The sequence below is a fragment of the Aquila chrysaetos genome, chromosome 4 (assembly GCF_900496995.4).
Source record: "Aquila chrysaetos chrysaetos chromosome 4, bAquChr1.4, whole genome shotgun sequence".
Classification (NCBI taxonomy): domain Eukaryota; kingdom Metazoa; phylum Chordata; class Aves; order Accipitriformes; family Accipitridae; genus Aquila; species Aquila chrysaetos.
Genome location: NC_044007.1, coordinates 19,682,565 through 19,697,935, shown reverse-complemented (window position 1 = coordinate 19,697,935; position 15,371 = coordinate 19,682,565). Strand labels below are relative to the sequence as shown.

Below are 15,371 nucleotides of genomic sequence, written 5' to 3'. Positions count from 1 at the left end.
CAGAGTTTTCAATGTAAATGCAGTTTCTCCTGAAGCAGTCTTTCTAAAATATTTTAAATACCGTAGGAGATCACCTCTAAAGAAATCTATTCAACGAGTGACAGAATTTTACTACAGAGGTTTATTTGAAACCTAAAAAGTACTTAATAGGGCTACTTAAGTGTGCACTACCTTTATATAACATCTAGGACAAAATACTTGTATTTTATAGACCTCAGAAATACTACAACATTAATTATCTACATTGTGTATCTAAAATCATATCTCAGAAGAGATACGATTTCGGTAACCTGTAAAAAAAACCAAACAAACTTAAGAGAACCTGATATAACCATTAGGAATAACTAACTAAATAGAAGACAAGAGACTTAGCCCGATGCACCAACACAGCAACTTCATTTAATTACTCTGTTAGACCAAGACATAGATATAACAGTAAAATGAGAGCTAGTTTTATTATATTCACTTTTTAGATACATTTATAGGGTCTACAATGATAGTCTTTTACCTGACAGAACAGGAAAACCTTCTAACTACTGCATCATAGCAATAACTACTTGGTGAACTCTGAATCAGTTTCTAAAGCAATTACATTGGTATTGAAATAGCATATTTTTGCAGAGCATATTTGGAGCAAGTTTTAGAATTTTAATCAATAGATTTAAAGTGGTACTGCAGTACCAACATTAAGAACCGAGTGCAACTTATTACACTGAAACGTGTAATTACTATTTCCCATTAAAATAGAAGCTTGAGATTCATGCTATATTACTCACTTGGTTGAGTAATAAAAAAATTGCATTACTCAGCTGAGTTATTTTTCATTATGATATCTAATAACTGAAAAGTCACATGCTAGTATGTAGTATTAGTATAATCTATATACAAATATTAGTCCCTCTATTTAATTCTTTTGGAGAATAACTATCTTTTACAGTTAAACTTTTGGGAAAAAGCCAAGATTTTTGATGAGGGAAACTAAAGGAAAATCATAGAATCACAGAATATCTCAAGTTGGAAGGGACCTATAAGGATCATCGAGTCCAACTCCCTGCTCCTCGCATGACTACCTAAAACTAAACCATATGACTACCAAAAGAAATTGAAAAAAAATTTTAAGTGGGAATGTCTTGCAGGAAATGTCATGCTAGTTTTCTTATTATAACCAAATCTCATGAGGTATATACACGTGTATAGTTCACATAGAAGTTCACACAATGCATTAATGAAAAACATTAGCATCAAGCTTGTCCAAGCACCCAGAAGTCAGTATTATCTCTACCATATCTTTTTTCACTTTGTTTTTTACACTATTATAATGGCAAGAATAACTACTGCCATATGTATTACATAAAAAGCAATATGCAAAACTATCATAAGATACAGTATTTCAAACATACAACACTCTGCTCCCCAATTTCCACACTTAGGGAATGGTAGTGAAAATGTATATGTTTACAAGTTGTAATTTGAAACTGTAATTACTCTTTTTTTTTCCTTTTTTTCTAATTGAAATTCAGATGTCAGAAAGCTATGGTTAATATGAAGTCTATTTTTCACTGAGTCTTCTCAAAATCCCTCCTTAGATAGCCATATTTTCCATAACATTATGGTTGGGGACTTTACTGTGCCTTTGAAATGAATCTGTATTCTCCCCACTTACTGCACACTGGTTCAGGTTTACAGGATTAAACTTTGTGCATCTCAAAAGCTCTCAGAGGAAACTAAATTGGAAACTCTGCAGGAGAAACTCTGCAAGAAACTCTGTGGACCAAAAATGCCTGATGGAGATGCAAGGACAGATCCGAACTACACAAAAAATTAGAGGTTTTTTTTCATATCAGTAAGCTTCACATATGCAGAAATAACTTCTTGAACTGGGACTCTGAGACAGAAAACTGAAGTGCATACACTTTCATAAAACAGGTATTAGATACTGAAAAAAGTGAATGGGATGAATAAAACCAGATGCCCTGCTCTAAGGCTCTACCTGGTAAAAAATAAAGCACAATTTTCCTATTGTATGGTTACCTTTATTACAATATATTGCATTCAGAATAACTAAACTGTAAAAGCAGTAATAAATCTACAGCAAAAAGGGGAAAAAAAACCCCAAAGGAGCACTGATTATAAATCACAGGTAAGACAGACTGTGAGATTCTTTTACAAAGTTATACCACTGAAATTTGACTCTTGAATTGCTGGAGTCAATAACAAGATTTCCAAGAAACGTGCATGGTCCAAGGGGTAATTTTTCTTCAGAAGAAATCACTAACTACAGCACAATTATATTTAATTGCCAGATGAATAGCAAGAACCGCTTCTATACTACTAGATTTTTGGGATTTTCTTTTAACACCTGCACATTTTTGCTCAGAGCAAGTATTTGGTGACTGTTAATCAAAGAAAGCTCAAAAAGTAAAGAAGTCAATAACTAAGCACTCAAAAGTTCTTTGTTATTAAGTTTAGTTTATGAAATGCAGAAGGGACTGTAATGCAAGTAGCAAACACTTTATCTGGTATTTATCTCTATATTTTTCAGAAGCCATAGTGCTTCAAAGTAAAACTATATTGGATATTAGTGATTGGTATTAGAAAATAAGAGGCCAAGCAGAGAACAAGAGAAGACATTTCAAAACGCCTTGGAAATCGACACAACTAACGCATTCCCCCCACCTCTGTCCCATGTCCAGGAGGTATACTGTTGCCATTAATACATTAGGAACTTTAAGGCAGAGTTTTTTCTTAACCCAAGAAATTCCCAATCCTTAGAACTAGTAAATAGATTTAAGTATTTTTGTTGCACTCATGTACTGGCTTTGGCTGGGATAGAGTTAATTTTCTTCATAGTAGCTCATGTGATGCTATGTTTTGGATTTGGTTTTGATTTGGATAAGAGACAAATACACTTAGTGATACAGTCAACTTTATATTTTGCTAAATTTATGTCCTTTATCACAGAGTATTTGCAAAACTTTCCCAATGAGAAAAAATAATTTTTATCTTAAAGGAAATACCTCTATTTCCACAGAAACAACTACTTTCTTCTTATATTTTTTTCACATGATGACACCATATAGGGAAATTACTCTTTAAGCAACCATTTAACCAAACCTGCTTGTTTCAAGAAATAGTGGCTCATTACTTTATCCTAAAAGAGAACAAAAGCAGTAAATGTCCAAATATATATAATATACTGACAGACCTTGTTGCTTTTCTTACACTTGTTGGAAGATCCAAGTCAAATTCCATCATGTACCATATCTGAACAATGAGACCTGAAACACAGTTTTACTTACTCATTTCCTTGCATTCCCCTTCTCCCATCAGCCTGTATCCTTTTTCCCCACACTTTATCTTACGTTTAAATAACTTCTTTGGTTCAGGACTTAGCCTATGGTTCTGCATTTACAGAATGATCAACACAAGGTGCTTCCAGTCTGCAACCAGTGTTACATGTCACAGAGCTTGTGACAGACTAAACCCCTAGGCGTGGAACCGGACTCACTGAACAAAGCCCTACAAGGGAAGATTCCTGGTGGAGATGGGCAAGGGGATGTGCCCGTGAAGCTCAGGGAATAATGCAAAGAAGCTGACCTTATCTCAACGCAAAGGGTGGCCTTTGTTTTAGATAATCAGCTATCAACAGTTGAGTGGATCAACCGGTGGTGTAAATGTTTCTCCCCGAGTTCATCAGAAGAGCGTGAGTATCTCCCTGAGTTAGCCAGACCAGCAGGGTGGGAGTGAATATGTGGCTCAGCCCAGGCAGAGTATAAAAACTATACAACTAACAAAAGAATTTGAAAGAGAGCAATGGGTTGGAGCTGGCTTCAACCCACGTACTCCTTCTTGGCAAGTAGGGATGCCCAGCGCTGTGATGGTGTGCATATTATACAGACTGGTAATGGGAATCATATTGCTATTGTGACTAAACCGTGTATTGCAATTTCTGTATTTTGCTAACCGTAACTTACATTTGTATCAAGTTTTCCGTGTATTTTGTATTACTCTGCTAAATCAGAAATCCTGTGTAACATCAACTGTCTTCAAATAAGTAAATTTGATCATTACACCCTCCATGGTGTCGAATATCTAAAAGAACCTTATCAGAGAGCATTGGACTCTGACAGAGCAACACCTAACAGCTGCAGCTCACAGTCTTATTTTGGTTGAAGTGAACAAACCAGCACAAATACCTTCTATATCCAAATATCTTCTATATCTTAAAAGGAGTACCAGAGGTAGCCAGTTAAAAAAAGATTAACTTTTCATCCTGTAGCCCAGTACTGCAAATAGGCCCTCTAACAAGTTTAAGAAAAAAAAAAAAAGAAACCTCACAAATTTAATACTGTAACAGACACTGAAAAACAACTGATTTAAGTTCATTCTTGTTTAAGTATGGACACTCCTACTACTCTGAACTCCTTTTGTGATTACGCATTAATGATAATAGCTGTGATATTAACTAAGGCTACAATAACTACCAAATGTAGAGATGGCCAGCACTAGTTAGAATACTTTACCTGTAGTGAAGAAATATTTGGGTGCCTAGTTTCACAGATATTACAAAGAGAACACTTGAAGAACCTGGACAACTCTGTCTTGCAATAAGACTACACGTATCAGTACCTGATAGCTGTGGACTTACACACAAATCCCTATTTGAACATTTAAGAGACTAATATGAGACTTCTAAATAATGAAACATACCCCTAGATTAAATAAACAATGCGTCGAGTTACAGACTGTAAAATGGATGAACTTTTCAAAGCTCAGAAGTATGATCACAAAGCTCTTAGAGCAGAAAACCTTTAGTCTGTTCCAGACCTTCAGACCCACCTCCCTCAGGCAGACAGAAACCCACAAGTGCAATTGACAAGAAAAGCTCTAAAAATTCCAAGGTACTTCTACAGGTGAAATAAGCTTTGGGTACAAAGAACAAGATCATTAAAGTGTGGATCAGCTACTTGTTTTTCATAATGCACATACTGCATTTCATTCATCACAACTTCAGTCTTACTTTGAACCATTTAGATGGTGCTTCAGTTCTAGTTATTCTGACCAGGTAGCACAAGGGGAAGTACAACTGCAAAAGATAAGCAAAGACTTTCAATCCCACGTGTAAGTGGAAAGATCAAGACGAGTATGTTTCGCAGTATTTCAGCATTCAACAGCTTGCTCAGTTTATGTGCTACAAAGCAGGACAAAATGGTGCATATAAACATTCACTGCACCTGCTAACTGCAATATAACACAAGCTTTTAGCTTCAAATCTCAAACAGAAAAAACTCAGAAGGGTACATTTCCAAATACACAGGGATTTCACACTCCCTTTTACATGTGCAGAAACACACGTGGAAGTGAAACTGAATACTTATGTCATCTTCCAGATATGAAGCATTCTTCATTCTTATTGATGCAAATGTTGTAGACAATTTGCATCCACAATAAACCCTAAAACAATGGTTGAACATGTCTTGTCACTGAGATCAGTTTAGGGCTCTGAAGGGCCCTCCAGAAGCTCTACTAACAATATAAAGTAGAAAGCAAAATTAGATGTCCAAAATTAGGTTGCAATTCTCTACCAAAGAACTAAAATTCTAGGACAAACAGGTTTTGAAATTAAAGAAAAGTAAATTTGACTATGGTCTAGGGAGCTCTGAATTTTTTTTTTTTCCCCTCTCCATTCTTTCATGTTTTCATTTCAGAAAGAAAGAGACATCTAAAATTTACTTCTCAAATAAAACCATGAACATTTCTATTTGAGGTCTACAGCATGTTAAGTTCACAGATTAATTTTATATCACGTACATAATATAAATTCCTTATTATATTTTCCTAATCCATTTTACAAGTCAAACGTGAAGAATTTCTGTTACACTATTACAAAAAAAAGCTTCTGTTTGTGGAAAGCCACAATAGAAGAGAAATTATTAACACAAACAACAGGGCAAATTCAGGCTAATCAATCCTAGAATTGGGGAGGGGTGGTAATTGTTGAACCAATTAAGTTTACTCTGCTTAAAAAGCTACGTTTAATGTTTTGATACCTGGGTTTTCTTCCTGGTTATTTAGAAAAAATAAAGTTTTTCTTAAGTACTTCAAAATACTACTGAATTTACTTACTGAATTTCTCACCAAAGTTTCATAACTATATGATACAGTGTCTTCACGAAAATCATTTAACAGTTTACCTATTCACTTTTCCACTGTGATAAACTAGAATTATATGGACAAGATTATTCTCAAAGAGAATAAAAAAACCCAGGTAGTCATACAGACATGCATGGGTTAAGCTCCAGTAGCTCATATCACCAAATATTGTTTCAGAAAGGCAATGGAGAACATTAGAACAGGACATTAAGTCTGGCTGCCAATAAACACAGGCAAAGCATGTGAAAATAGAGCGAGAAGGTTAACATAATTTTTGTTTGGGACAACAAAAAATGTTTTTACAAATATGTTAACAGTAAAAAGAATCCCAAGGAGAATATCTATCTTTTAATGGATACAGAAGGGAATATAGCAACCAGAGATGAGGAACAGGCCGAGGTACTTAATGCCTTCTTTGCCTCAGTCTTTAATAGGGAGACCAGTTATCCTCAGGGTACTCCACCCCTTGAGCTGGAAGGTAAGGATGAAGAGCAGAACATACCCCCCTTAATCCAGGAGGAAATAGTTAGTGACCTACTACGCCATCTGGACACTCACAAATCTATGGGACCCGATGGAATCCATCCAAGAGTACTGAGGGACCTGGCAGAGGTCCTTGCCAAGCCACTCTCTATCATCTATCAGCGATCCTGGTCAACAGGGGAGGTCCCAGAGGACTGGAGGCTTGCCAGCGTGACTCCCATTTACAATAAGGGTCTGAGGGAGGATCTGGGGAACTACAGGCCTGTCAGCCTGACCTCGGTACTGGGGAAGATTATGGAACAATTTGTCTCAAGAGCACTCACATGGCAAGTCCAGGATAAGAAGGGGATCAGGCCCAGTCAGCATGGGTTTATGAAAGGCAGGTCCTGCTTGACTAACCTGATCTCCTTCTATGACCAGGTGACCTGCCTAGTGGATGAGGGAAAGGCTGTGGATGTTGTCTACCTGGACTTCAGCAAGGCCTTTGACACTGTCTCTCATGGCATACTCCTTGAGAAGCTCGTGGCTTGGATAAGCGTACTCTTCGCTGGGTGAAAAACAGGCTGCATGGACGAGCCCAGAATGTAGTGGTGAATGGGGTTAAATCCAGTTGGCAGTGGGTCACAAGTGGTGTTCCTCAGGGCTCGGTGTTGGGGCCAGTTCTGTTTAATGTCTTTATCAATGATTTGGATGAGGGGATCAAGTGCACCCTCAGCAAGTTTGCAGATGACACCAAGCAGATCAACCCTGCCTCCCAACTTGAGGGTAGGAAGGCTCTACAGAGGGATCTGGACAGGCTGGATCGATGGGCTGAGGCCAATCGTATGAAGTTCAACAAGGCCAAGTGCCGTGTCCTGCACTTGGGTCACAGCAACCCCATGCAGCGCTACAGGCGTGGGGAACAGTGGCTGGAAAGCTGCCCGGCAGAAAAAGACCTGGGTGTGCTGGTTGACAGCCGCCTGAATAAGAGCCAGCAGTGTGCCCAGGTGGCCAAGAAGGCCAACGGCATCCTGGCCTGTATCAGGAATAGTGTGGCCAGCAGGAGCAGGGAAGTTATCGTGATCACGCCCCTGCCCTCAGCGCTGGTGAGGCTGCATCTTGAATACTGCGTTCAGTTTTTGGCCCCTCACTACAAGAAAGACATTGAGGTGCTGGAACGTGTCCAGAGAAGGGCAGCCAAGTTGGTGAGGGACCTGGAGCACAAGTCTTATGAGGAGCGGCTGAGGGAACTGGGGCTGTTTAGTCTGGAGAAAAGGAGGCTGAGGGGAGACCTTATCGCTCTCTACAACTACCTGAAAGGAGGTTGTAGTGAGGTGGGTGCTGGTCTCTTCTGTCAGGTGGCTGGAGATAGGACAAGAGGAAATGGCCTCAAGTTGAGGCAAGGGAGATTTAGGTTAGATATTAGGAAAAATTTCTTTACTGAGAGGGTTGTCAGACATTGGAATAGTCTGCCCAGGGAAGTGGTTGAGTCACCATCCCTGGAGGTATTCAAAAAGTGAGTAGATGGGGTACTTCAGGACATGGTTTAGTGGGCATGGTTGATGGTTGGACTCAATGATCTTGAAGGTCTTTTCCAACCTAAATGATTCTATGATTCTAATGAGCATCAATGTATCCCTAATGTTGCAAAGAACTCTGCTCCACAGCTCAGTAGTAGAAACTCTTAATTTCCTGCTCTGATACAGGTATAGCTGTCAGTACAGACAGTTATCCATAATGCCTTTTTTTCTGAAATAAAATAATTTATTATTTTGGAAAGGCTGTTCTATGTTGCTGTAGAAATTAGCTGGTCATGTAGCTTATAAGCAAGTAACTAAGAGGAGGGGATTACTTTCACAATTAGCTAAAGAAACAGTATTTTGAGACAGCATTGGAAAAGGCCGTGAACTATTTTCAGCAGAGAACATAGATTCTTGTAAGGAGGGATGCAGGGTGTAGCATTAAATGAGTCCATTCCCAGAGGGGCCAGAAGTCAGAGTTACAGTATACACTTTGAAATCAATTTCTATCCATAGGAAAACTAAAAACCATATACAACACCTTTTGTTCTCTCTAATTATCCATGTGCAGCTTTCATGGTCCACAGATGAATAGAGTTTTCCTTCCATCAAAGGAGGTTGGTCTTTCAGTGTAACACATATGTTACCAGGAGAAAAGCGTACTTTAATGTCATCCTTAGTGATGTCTTGAGGAATGTGAACTGTTACTGTCACATCATCTTCAGTCTGCTGCCAGTAATAGAGTGGGTCTACAATTGAAAACATGCAGAAAAATACAAACTAGATTACAAATGCTGTCCTGGATTCCACAGCACACAATGCTGGAAGATATGGAATAGAAGTTTGTGGAAGAGTGGAAATTTACTTTTACTCTGAATAATTTACATAAAATATATTCGGATTATAAAATGGAGAAACATTTTTTAGCAATCAAGTTCATTTTTGTCCCTCATCTGGAGAGCAATTTATATTCATATCTATACTCAAATATGCTGATAGAATTATACAATGGCCATTAACTATTACTCTGAGTTTATTGTAGCATTACAAAATTGATAAACAAAATGTACTTAAATACACTGAAACATTAATGTTTAATAATTTGGTTGAAGAGACATCAGGTGCAGCGGTACTGACAAGCTACGGCCTGCTCAGAAGTATATGCCATTCAGAGATGTGAACATTTTTTTCTTACCTATTTTGCCAGAAGCTATGCTGACCATTCAACAGAAATGATTTTAGAAGACCAGGTAGTCTTCATCTGCCTCAGCTGATGGAGATGAAATAAAACTGCCTGCCCAGAGGTAATGATTGACTTTTACTCCTGGGTATAGAATCTGCTTGATGTCTATGTTGATTATTAAACTGCTACAAGAAGTGGCCTTTTAGGAAAAATGTTTATACAAAAGGAATGCTATGACAGCATGACTGGGTAGTTCACAGTTGTTCACAGAAAACACAAATACAGATGCATTAATTTTCTGAAGAGCGATCTTGTACATGTCACCTTCCTAATTAGAGGAACAGTATGGATAGACCCTTTGGAAGCTCTCAAGTTGTCACAACACAGTACAAGATTTCAGTTATCTAAGCTTCATGTCAGCAACTGTGATTCTGGAAGGACACTGTTGTCTGTTATACCACGAGTTTCCTGTTTGCAATGGATCAGTCACAGGTGCTACAAATATACTTCCCAGAAACTATTAGTATCTGAGATACGACAGCCTTCAAAATTCTAAACTTGACACAGATTGTATCTGATATTAAAAGTCTTCATTTATAAGAATGACACCAAAAAAGTAGCTTAGACTTCCCTTCTCCCCCATCTTCAAGACAGCCTTCTCAATGCCAAAAATGTGCAGAGGAGACTATGAGAGAACAAATTAAAAACCCAAATACCGATGTGCAACAACCGCCTTAATATTTCTTTATCTATTGTTGCAAACTCCTATAAAAATTAGAGTTCTATTGCTAGCACATCTTGTTTCATTATCTGATATCTATTATGCTGCAATTTTACAGAACCATGCAACTAAAATTACAGCCTACATTAGGTTTAGCAAAAGACAAATTCTCTTTTAAAGAGGTATTAGACTTCCCTCTAAACTAGGAGTCCAGGTTTCAGTACTTTCTTTACCATTAGATTTTTGTGCCATGAGAAGTTGGTGTTGTTACAAACAGTACTCCACACATTACAGATTGCTGGGCTTTGGCAACACCATATGCACACATACACGCATGAAATGAGCTATGCTGAGAACCATACAGTGCTCTTTCCTGTGTTTCTTTAATCACACCTAGCACACAACTCAAGAAGCTCTTAAAATCCTTAAAACATTGAACTAGCTAATTCAGGTGACAACTTCATAGACACTGCATTGTGGTGCTCAGTGCACTAAAGAACCCCTTTGCCTCAAGACTTATACATACAGACTATTCTTAATACAATTACATGTACAACGCCACAGTTGTCACAGTGTGTAACATTAATACATTCCAGAAAATTGATCTTTTTGTATTGTTTCCCACACAGATTTTTGCACCATTGACAAAGATTGTGTTAGTATCGTTCAGTTAGGACTGGTTCATTAAGCAATGCCTTATATTCAGAAGCAAAAATCAAATCTGAAATAATACAATATAACTACATAAACATACATATTACAGAGCTCAGTGATATTTAAGATAAAAATTAATTAACAGGTTTTTACATACTTAATTTCGTTTTCATCTTAAAGAAAAAAGTATGGATGCCTTTTGTTGAAGTTTATTATTTTTTCTGAACTGCTTTCCCACTGGAGAAAAGATAATCCTTTACAGGATTCTCATTCTTTAAAAAGTGGTTGGGCTTTGGGGGGGGGGGGGGGTGTTTTGTTGTTGTTGTGGTAGGTTTTGGGGTTTGTTTGTTTTAAAATTTAGAAAGGCAGGAGTAAATTACATATCAGAGAGCTTTCTGATGAACAACTATTTGGGGGAGTGAATGGGTGCCACACTGCCCTCTCTCATCTAGGAAGACTAGCTTCTTAAATTAAGTACTTCAGCCAGATGCCTAAATTTAGGTGTTACCTGCTAGCAAATACTTAGTACAGTTCTGTTTGCAAAATATCAATATCCTTTTCCTTAGGACAACAAAACTCTAAGTGTCTCCTATCCAAAAAAGCTTCTCATATAGGTTTATGCACAACACAACTTCCCAGGGTAAAAGCAAACAAAACAAAGCCAATTTGTCCTTAAAAAAAAAAAAAATCTGGAAGATAGATATTAAGACAAACATTTATTGCTAGAGTTTCCAAACAGATGGTAAACTGACAAGCTATTTTCTAAACCAAAAGACAGCGGCCTATCATAATCTGCCAGATAAGTTTTACCTTTCTTTTCATTTGTTGCTTTTGCATCATCATTTTCTTCTAATTTGTCATCTTCATCTTGCATAAATTTGAATGGTTTGTAGGAAACAATCATTAGGCCATCCCCACTTGGCTCTATTGCTGCATAATGGGGGACTGATTTTCCTTGTAAAACTCTCCTTTTAAAGATGTCATATCTATGATCTCCTATAAAATTAAAATAAAACATTAGTGGTAATATTTTTCTAGAAGACAAATTATTATATGAGAATCTCATTACAGTTAAAAATACTAAGCAATCCTATCAGTTAAATCACAGTACCATAGTTTAAAAAGAAATTTCTCTTCTGTTTTTCAATGCATTTGTTACATATGTAGACCCTAAAATTAATCTAACATTGCCCTTTTTTTCTTAGGATGCCTTTGCTGATCACAGCTAGCCCAGCAATTCACAAAACCACTCAACAGCCTCTGTACAACAAGTTTTCCAGATACTTTTTGAGCTGCTGTAAAAAGTTGAGAAGCAATGAAATAATGAGCGGTAACACTTTATTCATAACGGAAAATGTCCATCTTCCTCAACTTTTGTAAAACACTGCCCTTTAAAAAGGAGGTCCCAGATGTTAGCTACTGGCATCAAGGACCATGCCATTCCCTACTGTGCTCCCAAACACATGAGTACTGATGACTCAAAACACCACCAAGATGACAGGTTCTAGCACAATGTTTGTTCTTTTTCCACTAGAATCTTACTGCCCACAGAGTCCTCAGGAACTGATTAACTCCTGAATAATAACAGATTATACAAATGGATTTTTAGCAAAAAAATTAACAACTTGATAAAATGCTCACAGGTGATAAAATTATCCCCAGAAATTGTGTAGTTCTTCACATTTATGCTTCATCTCTTCATTAAAAGAAATCACTGTACTTGTAACTACAACTTTACTTGAAAGAAACTGGGAACTCATTAGCAGAGACATTAGACAGGACCAGATTATGATGGTAAAAATCATCTATGCCACTCTAGTACTCCAAAATGTGCTCCTGTTTGACCTCAATGTTAAGCTTAGAGAAACACTGAAGTCATAGGAGAATACAGATAATAATGGATAAACCAAGTGTAATTTCAGTCCTCTCAATTGATTATCCTGTTTGCTAAGCAAGAAGTGGAATAAAGAGTAATAATCAGACTATAATGTAATTCTGGTACTTAGTGGTGTTAATTAAAGCCCCCCTCTCTTTCCTGAAAAGTTTGGGCAGGGCGGGTAAGGGGGAGGGTATTAACTGAAGAGATGCAACCATTCTAATTAGAGACAGAGTAAGTTGTACTTGGAAGCTAGCCACTCATTGAACAAGCTGTTATTTAACTGACCAAATTTAACTGTGCACTGAAATATACCAAATCTGTTAGCATGTGTCTCTCACAGCATTTGCTCAATTGTTAAAAGGCTCTACAACCTCAAACCTTGTCATTGTGTGACCAAACATTTTGTAGAGTATTTTCAATCAATCATCAACACTTCTAAAATTTTTAAGTAAGTCTTTATGATCTTTTTGTTAAGTTTATACTACATGATTTTTCTTGTAAAGAAGGTCAGAAGAAAGCATGTAACATTTTCCGAGGCTAATAAAGCAGCATGGTGGTTCTTCATTTCAAGCTTTTACAGTGAGGATTCCTAAAACATTAGCTAATTAAAAAAAACAACAAATTTTGAGGAGGTACACCTTTGTCACAACCCTCTGAAGTACCACACAAGATGTGAACAGATCTCACCACTGCTTCCATTCAGATTTATTTTCATGCTTCCATTTTTTGTTCTTTGGTAATACAATAGTGGTAGGTGTGATCACTTTGTCTAGCCAACCAGGCACGGCAGAGACTCTCACAGTTGTTGGTGTCAAGACACATAACTATGTCGTAAGGTTTTGCTTTGATGAAGGATAGATTTGGTAATTTGAGAAATGGCTTGTTAATTAACTACTTATTTTTACTACAATCCGATTTGATAAACTGCACCCACAGGCAGAGTTTCAAGAAGAGTTAAGCATAGCAATTGCCTACTGATGAAAGAGAATGTAAAGTATTGTTAATTCCTCAAAACAGCTTTTATCTTTGAGACTGGTTCATGCATCACTCCGATTTGCGGGATATTTATTTAAAAGAAGTCAAAAACTTATTTCTCTCTTCATAATTAAAGTTCGCTTTGAATCTTGTTATTTACATCTCTGCTGACTGTAATTACAAAAATTTTGTCTGTTCCTTGGAAATGCTGGAGAACTGGCAAGATTTTTGGAAAGATTTTTAAATCTACTTGTATGGAAAAAGATTCATTCCATGAACATTTGTCATAAGTTATAAAAAACACACTATAAAGAACTTCTTTACAAAAATATACAGTATTACAAAATATAATAAAAGTTTGTGTTAGTGTTTTCTTTAAGCAATGGTCTTCAGTTCCAGACTGGCAGTATTACTGATTTAATTCTTCTTCCAAGATATAACCAGTAATGTTCAGAGGTTTCTTTCTCTTGTTGAGCTGGCCCACAAAAGCATAAGGCAATCTCACATGGCTTTCTGGTGCTCTCAGAAATATTTCCATCACCCAAGGTTTCAACAGCAGACAACATGAATAAAGCCATTCAGGGTAACAAAGCTGGTGAAAGGGCTGGAAGGAATGTCTTGTGAGGAGTGGCTAAGGAATTTGGGTTTGTCTAGTTTGGAGAAAAGGAGGCTGAGGCACAACCTCATTGCTCTCTACAGCTTTCTGAGGAGGAGAAGTGGAGAGGAAGGTGCTGATCTCTTCTCCCTGGTATCCAGTGATGAGACATGCGACAGTGGTTCAAAGCTGCACCAGGGGAGGTTTAGACTGGACAGCAGGAAGCATTTCTTTACCGAGAGGGTGGTCAAACACTGGGACAGGCTTCCCAAAGAGGTGGCTGATGCCCCAAGCCTGTCAGTGTTTAAGAGGCAGTTGGACAATGCCCTTAATAACATGCTTTAACCTTTCGTCAGCCCTGAAGTGGTCAGGCAGCTGGACTAGATGATCATTATAGGTCCCTTCCAACTGAAATAGTCTATTCTACTCTTTTCTCCTACCCATACTATATATGTAGGAGACTGAGGAACATTTGGATAGTAACACTGCAGTATGCAATCAACTGCTTTAGTTCAAGTAGCTAAAGATTCTATCGGTATCAAAATTATACTTTTTGGAAGATAATGAACGAGACAGTATCACAGTCTTCCCAAAAAGGTTAAGGTAATTTAATCCACACATATTTAAATCAGACACTGAAGCATGGGGTCTTGTATGCTTTATGGAAATCATGATATTTAATGTAAGTATGGTCATATTGAACAGATAAATTACCCTTTGCCAAACTTTATTAGGATAATACATTAATTAGTAGGTATTAATACACTAACTAGTATGTTTTTAATGTGTAGATCTAAAATTAACTGAATAACCTCATACTCTTTTACTGCAGGAAAATCTAGAATATGAAGTATTTACTTTTCATGCTACAGTTCTTTTTATCTCATACTAATTCCAATCCCACAACACTGTTAATTGGAGGCTAAAAAAACAACAAAAAACCCAAAACATAACCAAACAAACCCCCATATCTAGTTGTACATTTTGAAAAGTATAAAAGACATCAGTTAGACATAGTTCTGTATAACCTTGATTTTGCAATTCCTGTTCAGCTTGATCTTGTATTTCATAACGTCACAAAGTCAAGTTCTATCTTGTTTACTAATTACCTTAACCACACACATACAAAATTTTATTTCTTCCTGTCTTCCAAACGTTCATCAGATTTTAGGTCTACAACCAGTAACTTGATCTCAAAATGTAAGAAAAAATTACCTATGTAAAATCCA

The 15,371-nt window shown here is 37.2% G+C and overlaps 1 protein-coding gene across 6 annotated transcripts in view; it reads right to left on the bottom strand.

Annotated features, from left to right (window-relative positions):
• Window positions 1–15,371, bottom strand: part of NUDCD1 (NudC domain containing 1) — a 54,978-nt gene that overhangs the window by 17,878 nt on the left and 21,729 nt on the right. For all 6 annotated transcript variants that reach the window (XM_030011429.2, XM_041122817.1, XM_041122819.1 and 3 more), the window contains 2 exons: window positions 11,504–11,689; window positions 8,677–8,884 (listed from right to left, as the gene is read on the bottom strand). In XM_030011429.2, the coding sequence (XP_029867289.1) occupies window positions 8,677–8,884; window positions 11,504–11,689 (394 nt within the window). The remainder of the gene's footprint in view (window positions 1–8,676; window positions 8,885–11,503; window positions 11,690–15,371) is intronic.